This window comes from Xenopus laevis, chromosome 5S, assembly GCF_017654675.1.
Source record: "Xenopus laevis strain J_2021 chromosome 5S, Xenopus_laevis_v10.1, whole genome shotgun sequence".
NCBI lineage: Eukaryota > Metazoa > Chordata > Amphibia > Anura > Pipidae > Xenopus > Xenopus laevis.
In genome coordinates, this window is record NC_054380.1 from 111,305,514 (window position 1) to 111,322,818 (window position 17,305).

Sequence of the window (17,305 nt, forward strand, 5' to 3'; positions counted from 1 at the left end):
TATATATATATATATATATATATATACAGCAATGCATATAGTCCGCACACCATAAGGTAGAAATGACCTGGGTGCTAATCCAAGAGGTAAATGGATAAAAATGTGAAGAGACAGCACTCCAAGGATTTAACGAACAAATACAGTGTCAAAAATATGTAGGTTTATTGAATCCGACGTTTCAGTTCCTCACAGGAACTTTCATCAGGGAAATCAGGGTATTTCCCTGATGAAAGATATATATATATATATATATATATATATATATATATATATATATATATATATATATATATATATATATATATATATATATATATATATATATATATATATATATATATATATATTGTTTTGCCTAATAAAAGAAAACATAATTCGAAGCAACAATTTGGTTTTTAGGTTGGTAACTGCATTGCTACTGAAAGAAGTGTCTTTTATTCTTTATTCTCAGACCTGATGGCTTTGGCTTTTGAAACAATGTAACACAAGCCAACGGACTGACAAACCAGTCTTGCTGGAGGAGACCGGCTTTTGCAACATTGTTTAAAAAATAACAACCAGGAGTTAAAGGTGCCCTTTAAGCAAATACTGTTTTCAATAGCAATTACATTTACAAATAACTTTTAAATCACTACCAGTTTTTAATACATTCATATTGGAAAGTTGCTCATAATTGTGTTTTCTTTTATTAAGCAAATAATAATTTTTTGGGGTTGTCCTTTAAGAGATCAGCAGGGCTTTCTCCAATGTGTTCCTTTCTGCATCTGTTCCTCCTAGATCATTAACAAAGCCCTTTGCCTTGGGGTGACAAGGGCCCTGCTGGAATGTTGGCAGGGAGGTCCTTTGCTATTCTGGGCTGGATCTGGTATAATAGAATGTATTCACTGTGGGTTACACACAAAATGTACAATTATGAAGATGCGTGTGTGCTTCTGTCAAGAAACTTCAGGCTACTTCGGAAAACGAATCGTGTTGAGTGCCATCCCGCCGGGGATTTACATTTTAGCTAGCGAAAATGCAGGGGAGATTAGTCGCCCCAAGGAAGAGGAGATTTGTCACCGGGCGACTAATCTCCCCGAATCTGCCTGTGTGCCCTGACCCTTAGGGGGTTATTTTTTTCAAACTCCGAAATGTTATCACTTTTTTCTGAAAAACCATTCCGACCAAATCTGTACAGACTTCTGCCTTCTTTTTATTAATACATTTTCATAAATTTTTCTTGTGCGATAAAAGTCTTGATAAATTGTAAAAAAAAAAAAAAAAAAAAAAAAAAATCTAAATCCTACAGTTTTTTAGGATTTTGGGCTTGAAAACTAAGATTTTTCCATAAAATCGCTCAAAAGCTAAGTTTTTTAAGAAACTCAGTGCAACTCAGAAAATCTTAACAATTGTTAACGGGACATCTGCCATTGACTTTTGCACATTCTTCGCAGGTCTGAGTTGGAGTACTTTTTTCATCTGATTTTTAACATCATAAGACTTTAATAAATCCCGAAAAAAAATCAAGTTTTTTTTCTCCGAAAAATTGTATTTTCCCCTTTTAAAGTCCGACTAGAAAAATTCAGAGCTTAATAAATAACCCCCTAAGTATAATGTAGTGAGTGCTATTCTGAGACAATTTACAAATAGTCTTTAGTTTTTATTATTTCCGATTTTTGAATTATTTAGCTTTTTATTTAGCAGCTCTACAGTTTGCAATTTTGTCAGCTATCCGGTTGCTAGGGTTTAATTTAACCTATGTGGTTTGAAAGAGACACAGGAATATCAATAGAGGAGGGCTCAAACAGAAAATTGTAGCCTCATAGAGGAATAGTTTTCAGGCTGCTGGGGTCAGTGACCCTTTTTTGTAAGCTGGAAAGTCTCAGAAGAGGAAGGCAAATATTGAAAAACTATAAAATTGAAGGCCAATTGAAAAGTTGCTAAGAATATGCCTTCTATAACATACTAAAAATAAACCTGAAGGCAAATCACTTCTTTAAAAATGACCAAGCCTGAATCCATGGCCCTGGAATTCTTTTTTGGTGTAATCTTCAGCATCTCTATGCAGATTCTTGGTAATGACAGTATCTTGATGACAAGGATGCACCTGATTATGGTTTTAGTGTGAGGGCTGGTTTGGTCATACAACACATTGCCATTATACAGTAAACACAGACTGCTTTATAGATGCAGTATTAGAAAAGACACAGACAAGTGATACTTCTCAGGGAATTTGTTTGATGGGATGCAATTCTGCATTGTGACTCTCAGCACCATGAAAAGGCTCCTCGGGCCTCTTCAACAATCACTTTCCACAGTGATGCACGTGTACAGCTCAGCCTTAACATTAGGAACATGCCTGTCCCACTGGGGTGTGAGTCCATGTAATGGAAACAATTTAGGAACTTGTGTGAACATCTTCCATGTGGCTCGGCATTCCCAAGGCCAGAGAGGAGTTAAGAGAAAGCTCCCAGCAGCTGTCCAGTTTAACAATCTGTCAGAGAGATATGTGGGCTGGAGCGGCTCCGTGCTTCAATGACTGAATTCTTATTTTGTTTAAAGGAGACATCAGGGCCGGAACTAGGGGCAGGCAGAAGAGGCACCTGCCTAGGGTGCAATGAAAGGGGGCACTAGGCAGGTACCTGTCTCCTGCCTACCACTAGTCAATGTTTGCTGCTCTCCCTCCCCTCCGGCTCTTTCTTCTTCCCTCTGGCTCTTTTTTTCCCTCCCTTACCCTCTGGCACTTTCCCCTCCCTCTCCGGCGCTTTCCCCTCCATCTTAGCTCCGGCACTGTCCCCTGTTCTCCCCCTTGGTGCTTTGCGCATGTGTGCGTAGACTGCATTTGGGCGTGAGCACGGAGGGGAGCGTGCGTGCGAGCGCAGAGGGGAGTGCGGTGGCCGGCCGGGTCGCCTAGGGCGCCTGGTCAGATTGGCCCGGCACTGGGAGACATATAGGATAAATGAAAAAAAAACTAATTTTGTAGGCAATTATGAGTAATATATGTTTTTTCTTTTTCATGGTGCTAAAAATTAATATTATCTTTAAAAATAGCCCCTTTATTGGAGCTCCCTCTAGATGTTCTCTGGTCCCTGTCTGTGTTTCAAATGAGGGGCGAGCACAGTGGGAGGGGGACAGCCAATCACAGCCCTGCAGTCACACAAGCACATTCAGGCTTCAGTTCTCTATGAGGTCCTGCTAGCTGCTGATAGGTTCCTATCCTACAGTGCAGTGAGCTGAGAGCTGCCGGTTCCCCTGCACAGCCTGGGAATTCAGGGAGCAGGAAGTGGAAGAGAAGGGAGGGACTATTAGGTTTTTTGCAGAATATTCAATAAATCAGCCTGAAACACTACTTTTTTTAAGCACAATTCTTGTATATCTAAATGAGTATAATGCACTGGTACGTTCTGTTTTTTTACACAATATGTCTCCTTTAAGGGACACTATCATCTAGGAGTAAAGTATACTGTAGATCCTTGGAACTTAACAAACTGTCATTTTGATCAGAAATATCGTGACCTGTGGTGGAAGGAAGAATATTCTAACAGAGTTTCACTTCTCTAGTTCAATCCTCGTCTTTTTTTTTTTTTTTTTTTTTTACACCTAGGTGCCAAGAAATAAGATTTCCACAGGGTCTGCATGCACCATAAAATCCATCTAGAGACTGCTAGAAATACTGACACCAGAACTTAAACTCACTTTTACATCTATCATAATATTGCCTTTGAAAGCTACTTACCGGTATAACTTTGCCATAAAGTATTTACACAATGCTTTTACATTACCTGTCTGATGCCCCATGTTCCTGTATGAGGCGGCTGCCATATTTGTGCAGCAGGAGTCCGTAAGCATTAGAAAATTTAACTGACAGGCTGAGATGGGACAGTCAGGTAGGCAAAACAGTCAGGTTTAGAAACTTCAACTAATAATTACTTTCAAAAACAAACCTCTCCGCAAAAAACAATCAACGTAACCTATAGATAACTTTAATTGTACGTCCATATTTTAAAAAGTCGTTTTTTAGTGTCAGTATCACTTTAATTTCTGGTGTCCGTATCACTTTGTCTACTAGAAAAATATGTAAACATTAAATAAATCTAATAGGCTGGTTTTACTTCCATTATTATTATTATTATTATTATTATTATTATTATTATTATTATTATTATTATTATTATTGAGAAAAAGGAAACCATTTTTAAAAAATTTGGATAAAATGAACTGTATGCATTGTTGGACTGGGGGGCCCAGGACCCCTCTGGGGCCCCCACCACCCCCAGGCTTCCCACTCCAGGCACAAAGTGCCCTCTGGCCCCCCTCCCTGAGCTGCAACTGGCCCCCCTTCTTTTTCATACAACCGCGCTAGGGGCCAGGGAGAGAAGACTAAAACTACCTCTGCCAAGAACCAGGTTTTTTTCCCGGTGTCCCGCCGACATGGTCCGAAACGGAGTGCATGGGTCATCTGACACAGTGTTTGACATGTGAATTTCTTGTTTAAAGTTCTTCTGCCATATCTGGAAGGGTGCAAAAGTACAAAGTATGTTTTGGCACTTTGCACCTTGCCCTGTGGTTTGGCTCCTGAGGCACAACACCTTGCACTTCATACAGAGGGAGCAAATGGTGGGCTTCACATGAGTGTCCCCTAGAATGCCACCTAGCTTACCTATCATTCAGACACTCAATCTAGGGAACACCAGGGGGCCACCGAGCATTGGGGAGCGAGGTATCCCTTGCACCCAACAGCAATGAAGGCCTGAATCAGCTGCCCCCATAATGTGCATGGGAAAAAGTTTGCATTTCTACATCCAGTACAGTCCGTGTCCTTTTTAAAGAATCCAGTCAAACATGAAGTCAAACAAGTTTTTGGAAGTCCAGACTGATGTGTTTCACCATAATCACAGACTGTTATTATTGTGCAATTATAGTTTGACTCTTTGAGCTGGCTTTGAAATCAGAGTATAGTCTTACGTTATGAAAAAGGAACGCCGCATCTCTCTGGAAAGTTAATGCTAAGTGCTATTTAATGATAACATATATGTATGCCCAGAACATACAGAAATTCATTTCACAATATACCACGTTTTTGATCAGGGTTGACTTTCCATTCATTTGGGCTCAGCCTTATAGTCCTGCAGCGGGTCAGGTACCCACGGGTTACCCGCAAAAACCTGCGGTACCCTGTGGGTTGCGGGTTGAAGTTCCGGGTACGGGTATAGATGCGGGTCGGCAATTTTTCGGATCAGGCTGCGGATCTTCACAATTGTGATTTTTACTCCTTTTTTCCGATCACGTCTACTACCAATGATGTGACTTCCGGTTTACAATGACAGCACTTCCTGATTCTTGATGGTCAGTGGGTTGCGGATCCGAGTTGCGGATAAGGTACTTGCGGGTCGGTTAGTGGGTCCAAGCGGGTAAGAATGCGTGTCCACGTTGTGGATTGCAGGTTGTGGGTACAGGTCGGATATGGGTTCCAAAAAATTGACCCGCGCAGGACTCTGCTCAGCCTATTATAATTCTACTGATTTTGGAATGAATAACATGAGCTCTGGCTTTCATCATATCCTTTAAAATATTGGCTGGGGGTGCAGAACTCTTCCTTTGCTATAGATCAATCCACGGACTGTAGGCTCTTATGGCAATAAATTGATTCATATAAGTTTGGAAAGCAACCTGTTATTTGACTTGCAGTCCGAGAGATTCAGGAAATGTTGGACGGAACATGCCTCAGTGGGGCTCATATGCCTCGTGTTTATGCAATCACAAATTTTTACCCTGTAACTGATGATTATTCTGAGAACCACAAATCATTAGAAATAACTGTCATAGACTTGGCACAATTTGAAATCAATTGCCTGTCTCTTCTAATCCCTCTGTGCATATAGAGTGATTACTACGAAAAGCCTTTTAATAGTTATAACTGAAAACACGGGGGAGTTTAATAATTCATTTAGCCCACTTTGTTTTCCAGCCTCAGTACAGCCATCGATTATTCGGTTTGCAGTTTTCCAATACGTGGATTCAGATTACAACCTTTGCCTTGTATCTTTTATATGCTGCTTGAATTCAATTTTCCTTTTCCAGTTTCCATTTTTCAATAGCAAATCCTTGTTTGGAAATCAATTATCTACTGCCTAAAAGCATTTATTTAATTATATTGGGGTTTTTTTTCCAGACAAGGGGTCATTTCTGTAATTTAGATCTCCATACTAAAAAAATCATTAAAACTTTAAACAAACCCAGTGTTTAAGAATTTCTTTAAGATTTAGAATTATTTGATTAAAATCTTTTTGGCACTTTCTGGATAACTGGTTTCTGGGTAACAGATCCCATACATTTACAGAGGCTTAGAATCTGAGCCCATATTAAAATGAATGAGTACAGATATGGGATCCATTATCTAGTAAACTGTTGTCTAGAAAGCTCCGAATTATATAAAGGCCAACTTCCATAGACTTCATTTTATCCAAATAATTCACATTTTTAAAAATAGATTTAATTTTTCCTTAGAAGGAAAGCCAGCTTATTGTTTTTTTTAATATTTACATGTTTTCTAGTAGACTTAGAGGCAAATTTATCAAGGGTCGAATTTTGAATTCATGTGAGTTTTTTTTAAACTCCCCTAAATTTAAATTTATTAATAAAGTCGACTTTTTTTAAACTCTGACAAATTTTAACGACCTCAAAATTCGTATCGAATTTTCTCTGAAAAAAACTTGATTGTTAGGAAGTCTGCAAACATCTCCAAATTGATCCTTGGACCTCTCCCATTGACTTAAACAGCAATTTGGGACAGAGTATGATACATTTCTTAAAAAAAACTCAAATCGAATTTTGAATAACTCCTTAGCCGAATTTGACAGTTTTTTGACCATAAAAACCATTTGAAAATTCGAATTTTCAATTCGACCCTTGATAAATATGAACATTCAAATTACAGAAAGGTCCATTATCTGAAAAATCCCAGGTTCCAAGCATCCTGGATAACCGTTCCTATACCTGTTCCTTGTACTAGATCCCAACTAAGACATAATTAATGCTTATCAGAGGCAAAACAATCCTTTAGGGTTTAAATAATGTTAAATGATTTTAGGTATGAAGATCCAAATTATGGAGAGATTAGTTCTCCGGAAACCCCCGAGCATTCTGTATATCAGGTCCCATACCCGTACCTGTACTAATTTGCTGCGTTATTTATCTATGTGAAATTGGAACTATGGCACTTAGGGGCAGATTTACTTACGTCTGAATTTTTGCTTTGGAAACATTCACCCCACTTCATGCAACTACATCAGACATTATTTTGTTGCAAATAAGCATATTTATTGAAATGCGAAACATCACATTGGCAAATGAACGCCGGCGTACTTTCGCCAGTGAAAAGATGTGCGAAAGATACATTAATATACTGGAGTGCAGGATATGACGTCACAGACATAATAATGTTGAGGATGTAACTTCAGCTAATCAATTAGCCAGCCAGAACATGGCAAAATAGACTTTGGGGAAAACATATTGAAAAGTTCACTCAATTTGCAGTTTAACGGTCATTTGCCTAGCCAAAAATTTGTCTGCCGAAACCGCTCAAAACTTCTCTTGCACTGAGCTTTTTCACTAGCGAAATGTCTTCTTCACCTTTTAGTAAATTGCCAATGTCCCTTCCAATTGTCATTTGCTGAATTTTTGGTAAAAAAACACACTTCTCTTTATTAAAATTTGCCTCATGATATCAAATTGACGTTGGCCTGTCACAGAAACCCATTAGACTCTAGCGGTAATTTGCTCCCTTACGCCTGGCGAAGTTGCGCTCTGGCGAAGGGACGTAACAAGGCAAATTCACTAAGCTGCGGATATTACTGAACGTTACCTCTTGCGCCAGACTTGCCTTTGCCACCTTAGACCAGACGAAGTGCAATAGAGTAGATAGGACTTCCTCAAAAAATAGTTGAAAAGGCACAAAAAACACTGGCGACTTTTCATTTTTCAGGGTGATAGGCTGCAAAAGATTGTACATTTTTTTCTGGGCTACCCGCCTTCCCCCCTACATTTCCTAACACATGGCACATAAACTATACAGTGGGCTCATGTGTAGGACATTATAACAACTTTATTTTATTTTATTAAGGTTCCCTGGCTTTGTGCACTGTAATGTATTGGCTGCAACATTCATTCAACTTTCACTTCCCGCTGTATGCAAATTAGGCTTTGCTTCAATTGCCGCAGTAACGCTAGCGAAACTTCGCCAGTGTTCGGGCCCTGGACGCAACTTCAGATTTTAGTGAATTGGCGTTGTCCTGGCACATGTACGCCTGGCTTAGTGAATCGTCCCCAATGTCTGTAAGGGCTCTTACTGACGAGCGTTTTTACCTGCGCTCCCCTGCGTTCCGTTTTTCTGCGTTCAGCCACAGGGGAGCGCAGAAATAGACGCATTAGATTTTTTCCAATTGGGCTGTACTCACACAGGCGCGTGTAGACGCCGAACGCAGGTTGAGACGCAACATGCTGCATTTTTCCTGCGTTTGGCGCCTACACGTCTATTCCTGCGCTCCCCTGTGGCTGAACGCAGAAAAACGGAGCGCAGGTAAAAACGCTCGTCAGTAAGAGCCCTAAAGCACTGTGGAACATGTCAGCATTATAAATAAATGCCATACTTGTCTCAATAAGACAAACATTGCATGCTCTCAGAAGACACACACTCATAAGCACAGTTGGCTGATAAAACAGCACATGTGTTGCTCCATCTGTTGTCTTATGTAAATATCCTGACAGAATGATTAAGGATGATGCATGAGCATTCTGAGCAATGTGACTTTTCTACAGAAAAATGATGTTAACAGAGAGTGCTCCCTAATGAATGGGAATCACCTGCTTGTATAGCACATGCATACCTCCCAACTGTCCCGTTTTCAGAGGGACAGTCCCTCTTTTGACAGCTCAACCCGCAGTCGTGCCTTGTACGGAAAAGTCCAGACTTTCTCTGCACTGAACAGTCAGAAAAAGAAACAAAGTTTCTAACTTAATTGGCTTTTGGCAAAGAGCCCAGAACAGCTAACAGGTGCAACTAACATATTTTGTAACAAATAAGTAATTGTAACAATGCATGGGCCTATTTATCAGCTAAAAATAAACATTTTCCATCAGGAATTTTCTCTCTGCAGCATTTAAAGGTGATTAAAATAAATGGAAAGCCAATGCCTTGTCTGCTACAAACGGGTGAATCCCAAACTTTATTCAATGGTGCTCACAACACTTCAATGTTCAAACGTTTCGGGACCGCATGGCCCTTCCTCAGTCACTGAGGAAGGGCCATGCGGTCCCGAAAACGTTTGAACATTGAAGTTGGACTATCTACACTACGCTTATATGTGTATAAACTACTGATTGAAAGGTACTGTTTAATTTGTACGGATCCCATACCTGTTCTTTATACTTTTTACTACTCGTCTTTTTTACTCTGTCCAGGCCTCTCCTATTCATACACCACCCTGCCATTTCCCCCATGCAAAGTGTACCACGTGTGCCCAGCAAAACAGTTCAGAATGAAGTTTCAGTAAGTGTTTCATTTTCTTTTAGCAGAGGAAGCTGAATGGCTTGTTCCCATTTGTATTAATAAATTTGACTTTAGAACAGCAGGAGAAATCTCAGCTACTGCTTTAAGCAGTGAATGAGAGGCTAAAGCAGGCTCGGTGAGATTGAAGCTAACCAGAAATAAGCCCTGTCAGTACAGCAATGAGCCTTGCCTGCAGTACACATTATTTGGTGGTGTACAACCGTGTGTATATATTCAGTATATATAAAGGCATTTTTTGAATTTCTGGTTTCTGTTTTACACCCAAAAAGCAAATATGGCTATTTTATACTGACCTTACTGCACCAGCTATAAATGTTCAGCATCAATATAACAGTAATTATTCTGTTTAGGGATCATTACAAATCATCAAGCAGAAAATGAGGGTTACCTGTAATATAAGCATTTGCTGCAGGGGTGATTATAAAGTTCTGAACATGCCACTGGTTTCTGCGTTGCCATGTAATCTGAATTATTTACTAATCAGCCTTGTATTGTGACATTTCTATTCTATATAAACAGTATATTTAGGGTTGCCACCTGTCCGGATGTCACTGTCCAGATTTCCAAATAAGGAAATCCAGACAGGACATTGAAAATAATGACATGGTGATCAGCCAATTATCATCTGCCTCACCACCCTGTTCATTTTCTGGCCCCAGAAAAGGTGGCGACCCTAAGTATATTGTGAGTTAGTTCCTAAACTCAGGTAAGTGACCGCAGCACAGAGCATGTGCAGTCCGGGCCAGGCAAAGGTATTTTGGCACCCTAAGCAAGGGCTTCAATCAGTGCCCCCCTTTCCTGCATTACCATTTCCTACCTTATTATTCATATTGCCCCTGTACCTGTGCCAGCACCTATCATATTGCCCCCTTTTGTACCTGTGCCAATGGCAGTCAATCCCTCAGATTGCCCCCAATCTGTACCCGTGCCAGCATAAACCAGAACATCCATCATACTGTTACCCCCAATGTGTATTTATGCCAGTTGCACCCACAAAAATCCATCATATTGCCCCTAATTTGTACCTGTGCCAGCATCCATCATATTGTCCCAAACTTCTTTGTACCTGTGCCAGCAGCCACCATATTGCCTCATGTACCTAAGCCAACAGCAGCCAATCCCTCATATTGCCCTCAATATGTAGCTGTGCCAGCAGCAGCCAAAAATCCATCATATTGCCCCTAATTATCTGTTTAGCTGTGCCAGCAGCTGCCAAGAGGGAGGTGGGGAGTGTTTCTGCTCGCAATATGAATCACGGGCAAGAAGGGGTAGGAGCAGGCGGTTTATAAAATTGAAAAACTATTAAAGGCCAAGCAAACCAGGGTTTAAATAAAAAGAAAAAGAATTCCCCTTAAAAGTGCACCCCCCATGATTGTGCACAGTGAAACAGAAGAGAATAAGATTGGGAGCTGCTAGGAGTCGGTGGCATAACTACTGGGGGTGCAAGAGTTGCAGTCACACCTGGGATCACACCCCCCCTGGGGCCCACTAGACACGCTATAAGACTTCTTGTGGTGACACGGCATCTGGCGAATTAATCCGGAATGAGGGCCTGGGTGCACACCCTGCACCTTTGCCCTGCCCCACTAGTTATGCCACTGCTATGGGCATATATTTGGAGGCACAGAAAAGGGATGTGGTTGACTTGAGCTGGTACAGAAGCACAAAATAAATGTTGTAAATGTTTAGCATTTCTCTTTTCTACCCTACTTCTTTGTTAAATTTTAGTTCTTCTTGATATGGTACTGATTTTATTCAGCTTCCTCCATATCAAACTAGCATGATTCTTGCTGGTCACTGGCTGCCACACAATGTTGTCTTTGCCACATTCCTTACAACTGCAAACATTGTGATATTAGCAATGCAGCAGAGTCTTAGCTTAGTAAGAAAAAATACACTTGTATATAAATCAAGGCAAATATTGACTATATTTAAGTTAATTTAGTAGCTAGAAGACACTAAAGTGGTAGTAACAGGCTGGAACAACAAACCACATTGTGACCAGTTTAAGACATTATATTAATATTAACATGAACATCAAACAGGCTAATAAAAAATGCCAACTTAGGCCCTCCAAACTGAGTCTGAACGTCGTTGGACAGAAAATCGTTAGATGCACGATCGGTCGGTGCCCACTAACCTCGCAATGTTCATTGGGGAGAGAAAAAACTTAAAGTCTATGGCCACCTTAAGACTTGCACCCAGCCAATCCGATGCAAGTGCTGTTTTTACTGTTTGCACCACAGGATTCACAGAAATATGATTGGGCAATATCGTTCGTTTTGGTGGATGGTGAATAGTGATGGGTGAATTTGTCCCGTTCCGGTTTGCCGCGAAATTCGTGAAACCGGTAAAAAATTTGTGAAACACCAATTTTGATGCTGTCGTCAATTCGCAGGCATCAAAATTGCCATGGATGACAATACCTACGCCGGCGACATTTGATGTGCATTAAAGTCAATGGGCGTCCGTTTGTCGTCGGAAATGTTGCCGGTGTCAAAATAGTTTGACACTGGCGAAATTTTCGCTGCAATTTCGCAATTGTAAATTCGCCCATCACTGACGGTGAACTTTGGACACTGCCTGGTAAATAAATTTGCTTTATAATGCAAGCAGCAACAAGAAATGCCAGTAAATTCTGCTTACTCTACAAATCTTTCTTAGCAACTGGGCTCATGATCATTAACAAGGGATGATCCCTAAAATAGTCTAGTGAAAGTATCCATTAGTGTGCAGCATATAGCCATACTGTAATTATTCTTATTATTATGCTGCTTTGAGAATGATTCAATTAGCAGTTACAGAATGGATCCTATCAACGTTCTTAATATTCACACAACTGTTCAGCCAATGTACACTTCATTCTAATGATCCATGTCTGGAGCCGTTTCATAGAATAAAGTTTACTTTCCTGGAGGCAGACATTGATGGCTGCTATTGATTCTTACAGGCAGCTGACAACCCCCATCTTTTTTTATGCAGAAATTCTCTCCATTTGGGAACCATAAACACTAAGGCGCCGATTCACAAAGGGTCGAATATCGAGGGTTAATTAACCCTCGATATTCGACTGGGAATTAAAATCCTTCAACTTCAAATATCGAAGTCGAAGGATTTTAGCGCAAATAGTGCGATTCGAAGGATTTTAATCCAACGATCGAAGGAATATCCTTTGATCAAAAAAAGTTAGCCAAGCCTATGGGGACCTTCCCCATAGGCTAACATTGACTTCGGTAGCTTTTAGATGGCGAACTAGGGGGTCGAAGTTTTTTCTTAAAGAGACAGTACTTCGACTATCGAATGGTCGAACGATTTTTACTTCCAATAGTTCGATTCGAAGTCGTAGTCGAAGGTCGTAGTAGCCCATTCGATGGTCGAAGTAGCCCAAAAAACACTTCGAAATCCGAAGTTTTTTTACTTCGAATCCTTCACTCGAAGTTAGTGAATCGGCCCCCTAGTATGAGACCTTCGTGCAAAAGGACATTATTTTTAGGCTTTCAAAACTCTATAGGCCTAAAAGTTGTAAATGGAATAAAAATGAGAAGAAATAAAACTGAAAACTTACATTTCACAATGTAATATTGTTCGTTAGACAGTTTATTACTTTGCAAATTGTTAATGTCTGTAGTGCTTTTTAAAGACCTTTGGAAAGGCAAAATTGTTTGCGATTTTTATGTCTCTCAAGTACATAGAGTTTTATTGTTTCTCAACTGGGCCTGCTTATACCAGACAAACAAATATGCAGATTAGTAAGAACTAGACACGACAGGTGATTTCTAATGGCCATTGAATAGTTATGGCTGAATTTAATAAGGGAAATCTGTTTGGAGAACAATGGATTACATAGAATGGAAAATAATGAAGAGAAGAAAAATGAGGACGTGTACAGTTTTATAGCATAAAGTACAAGGCGTGAATAGCTGGTGGTTTCTATGGGTATTTTTGGCAACAGAATTGCGTGTGGGTGTGAGCTTGTTTGTTTAGTAGAAATGGGATGTTAGCCTTAAAGGAGAACTAACCCCCCCCCACAGCCAAAAGTCCCCACTGGCCCCCCTCCCCCTGCACAGTGCTACACCAGAATATGTGTCCTCTCTAGGAATAATGGCCGGCACATGCAGAACAGCGCAGCATAGCACAGGGGCGCCACATTCACCAGCCTCGGCATTTTTAAGTGAGCGTCGACACGTCCATATATGGCGCATTCGCAGTTGGAGCTGGAGCTCTGTAAGTTACCGAAAGGCAAGAAGAGGATACGGAAGAAGCCGAGGCTAGCAAACATGGTGCCCCTGTGCTCCGCTGCGCTGTTCTGCTTGTGCGGGTCAGTATTTCCTGCACCTGAGTGGAGGTAATGATCCCAGAAGAAGAACAGTGGGGCACCCATGTCATGTGGCCCTAGCTTTTGCATTTGTTGAGCCACAGTTAGGATTACTGCTTTATAGGGATCCTCTAAGAGACCTATTTCCATCTACAGTACAGTATTCTTAGAAGACAGACTGATGTGTCCGCTCTAGGGATGGGCGAATTTGACCTGTTTCGCCAAAAATTCGCCGAGGGCGAAATGTCGCCAACGCATATTAAAGTCTATGGGCATCAAAAAAATGTCGCGCATCTTTTTATTTTGACGCACAACACCATACAAGTCTATGGGCGTCATTTTTTCAGCGAAACAAGGTGAAAAAATTCGCCCATCCCTAGTCAGCTCACCAGTGCCTTTTTTAGGGAAATTTGCCAACTGCTAACAGCAACACCGTGTGAACATTTGTCCACTTTAGGAGAAGCGATTTGTTAAATGTTATCCTGTTTAGGCTAATTGAATAAAAGTGCCTGTTCATACAAAAAGAATATGATTCTCTATTTAATTTCAAAGGCTTCACCAAAATTCTTACCCAGACTGCTGACTGGCTTTCTTAGTTTAAAATCAAAATTCAGTTGCGCTTCACTGTTGCTTGTAGAGTCACCCCTAGAGCTTACATCGTAGTTAATAAATCATCCCTTGACTGTTTGTTTTTGTTGTGCGACACAGTGTGGGTTTGTTATTTAAGTGAGTAGTGACACAAGGTTGGGTTTGGCGGAACACAGGGAAAAGTTTTGCAGGCTTTGCTTTATCTCTTAAACTGATAACTGATATATTCATTTCCTATCCTTTCCTAACTACCAACTGTTAATCAACAAGATCCATCCCTGCCTATTTAATTGTGTGTTTTGCTCACTGAACTTTGTAGTTGACGGAGGCATTTTCCTGAGCAGAACTTTGCCAGTGCTACATTCCCAGTATCCAAGGGATACCCGCTGGGAGATGGGACTTCTGAGTGCTTTTATAGAAACATTCCAGATCCTGGTTTGAACCGCACTTTGTAGCTGGTCCACTGATAACTGAATGAAAATCTCTTTAACAGGAGTGTTCAGGGATTGCACTGAAAACATGAAGAAAAAGTAGAAGACACAGAAGAATGCTTCTCCGAAACCGATTTCTCTTACTGCTGGCCTTAGCTGGACTGCTGGCCTTTCTAAGCCTCAGCCTGCAATTCTGTAAGTAATACTTATGTTTAATATTTTTGGAATTTGCTAATCACCCAGGCTTGGAATCTCATCCTGACCCACAGCTCCAATGTCCTGCTTCTCATTTATACTCCAAGGGCCCAGTCATAACTCAGTAAGTGATCTGGAGTCTCCTCCTCCATTTCATTGACGAGCAACTTGAAATTAAATGTGTCCTAACAGTCCAGTGCATATTTTGGTTTAAAGGAATTGTTCAGGGTAAAAATAAAAATTTGTTAAAATAGATTGTATGTGCAAAAACTCACAATATTCAGTACACATAGAATAGAAATGTCACAATATAAGGCTGATTAGCAATTGCTAATCGGCAATTAGCAATTAATACAGATAATACTACATGGCAGCACAGAAACCATTGCAACTAGCATCAGAATTAAATAATCAGCCCTGTAGCATCAGTTTATATTACAGGCCAACCTCATTTCTGCTTGATAATTTGTGACGACCCCTAAGCTTAGCTTCTCAACAGCAGCTCAGAGCCCACTGATCATGTGAATGTCGCAGACACTTTCCAAGATGGTGACCCCCTGTGACAAGTTTGAAGTCCTGGATCATTGCTGCTATTGAGAAGCTGAAACTTTAGGCTGTTGCAATAAGTTCAGTATATAAAATATGGCATTTTTAGCAAAATTCATTTTTAGAGTTTAGTTCTCCTTTAATTGCTGGGTATTCCTCCTTCTGGAGTCAAGCACGCTGGAGATATACCTTGGCCATAGCCGGCAGGTACTAAAGAGACAGAACTGCAGTGCATTCAGGCTTTTAACCTCTTTCACTTGAGTTCAACATATCTACATTAAGGGGCAGATTTATTATATGGTGTAAAAAAACAGCTGAATAATTCACCACACATAGCCAGGCATCGTTGTGTAAGAAACGTGTGAAAATTGTGTAATTTTTTTTACATGCTTTTTTTTTTTAGCAACTTCTGCCAGAACTAACTTACAAAGGTCTGATGCAGTGTAAATCTGGCATTCGCATGGTGTAAAATAAAACCCACCTTGATAAATTCAACATTTATTTTACACCGTTTTTTTACACCTTTTTTTCAGCGAATATTGTTTTACACAGCATAATAAATAGGCCCCTAGGTGTATATCATGTACAATCACCTTCACACCCTTGTAATAGATATATGCCAGGATCACCTGGAACAATATTTTAGTAACAATTTCTGATTGAAGTTTATATAGTGAATAAAGTACCCCCTCTATTGTAAAATATAAGGATATTATAAGTTACTGAGGAGTTTCATGTTTTTATACAGGTCATGGAACTCCGAGGTAACTTCTAATATCCTCATATTTTGCAACTGGGGGTACTTTATTTATTATAATACACAAGTTTGAGTGAGAGAAATGACATCAGAACTCACCATTTATAACTGATGACATCAGAACTCACCGTTTATAAGGATATCATTTACAAGATGGCTTTTGTGTATTATAATAAAATAACCATTTAGGTAGGATGTATTAATGTACAATAATCTTCATTAGACAGTTTATTACACTGCACGTTTTATATTGCACACTGTGAATTTTTAAGATCTGATTAAAGAAGGTATATTTGGTTCAAAACAACTGCTTTTTCAGTAAGACATTTTATAAAACACGGAAAATGTACAAAACACTTGGAGCTAATGTAAGAACATTATTTTTATTCAGCTTTCACCCATCCCCAATTGAAATTAATACAAACAGTACCTTGTCTGTCGTCTTCATGCAGGTGTCTGTTTCCAGGCCTCCAAAGATCCTTTCATGTTATACAGAAATAATGGAATTAAGTTGTGAGCATCCCTCATACACAGTTCCTGTCCATTAGCTGATAAGGTCTTAAAGGATAAGGAGAACCTAATTATAAGGGGTAGGCTGAGTGGGTAAAACAAAAAAAGTAATGGGAATAGATGTAGGGGCAGATTTACTAAGGGTCGAATATCGAGGGTTAATTAACCCTCGATATTCGACCAGGAACTAAAATCGTTCGACTTCGAATATCGAAGTCGAACGATTTAGCGCAAATCCTGCGATCGAACGATCGAAGGATTATTCATTCGATCGAACGATTAAATCCTTCGAATCGAACGATTCGAAGGATTTTAATCCAACGATCGAAGGAATATCCTTCGATCAAAAAAACGCAGGCAAGCCTATGGGGACCTTCCCCATAGGCTAACATTGAGTTCGGTAGCTTTTAGCTGCC

The 17,305-nt window shown here is 40.1% G+C and overlaps 1 protein-coding gene across 2 annotated transcripts in view; it reads left to right on the forward strand.

The window, feature by feature from the left end:
• The window catches only part of pxylp1.S (2-phosphoxylose phosphatase 1 S homeolog), a 37,225-nt gene that overhangs the window by 3,878 nt on the left and 16,042 nt on the right, over nucleotides 1–17,305 (forward strand). For both annotated transcript variants that reach the window (XM_018265801.2, XM_018265802.2), the window contains exon 2: nucleotides 14,944–15,076. In XM_018265801.2, coding sequence (XP_018121290.1) covers nucleotides 14,998–15,076 — 79 coding nt within the window. In that variant the 5' untranslated portion in view covers nucleotides 14,944–14,997. The remainder of the gene's footprint in view (nucleotides 1–14,943; nucleotides 15,077–17,305) is intronic.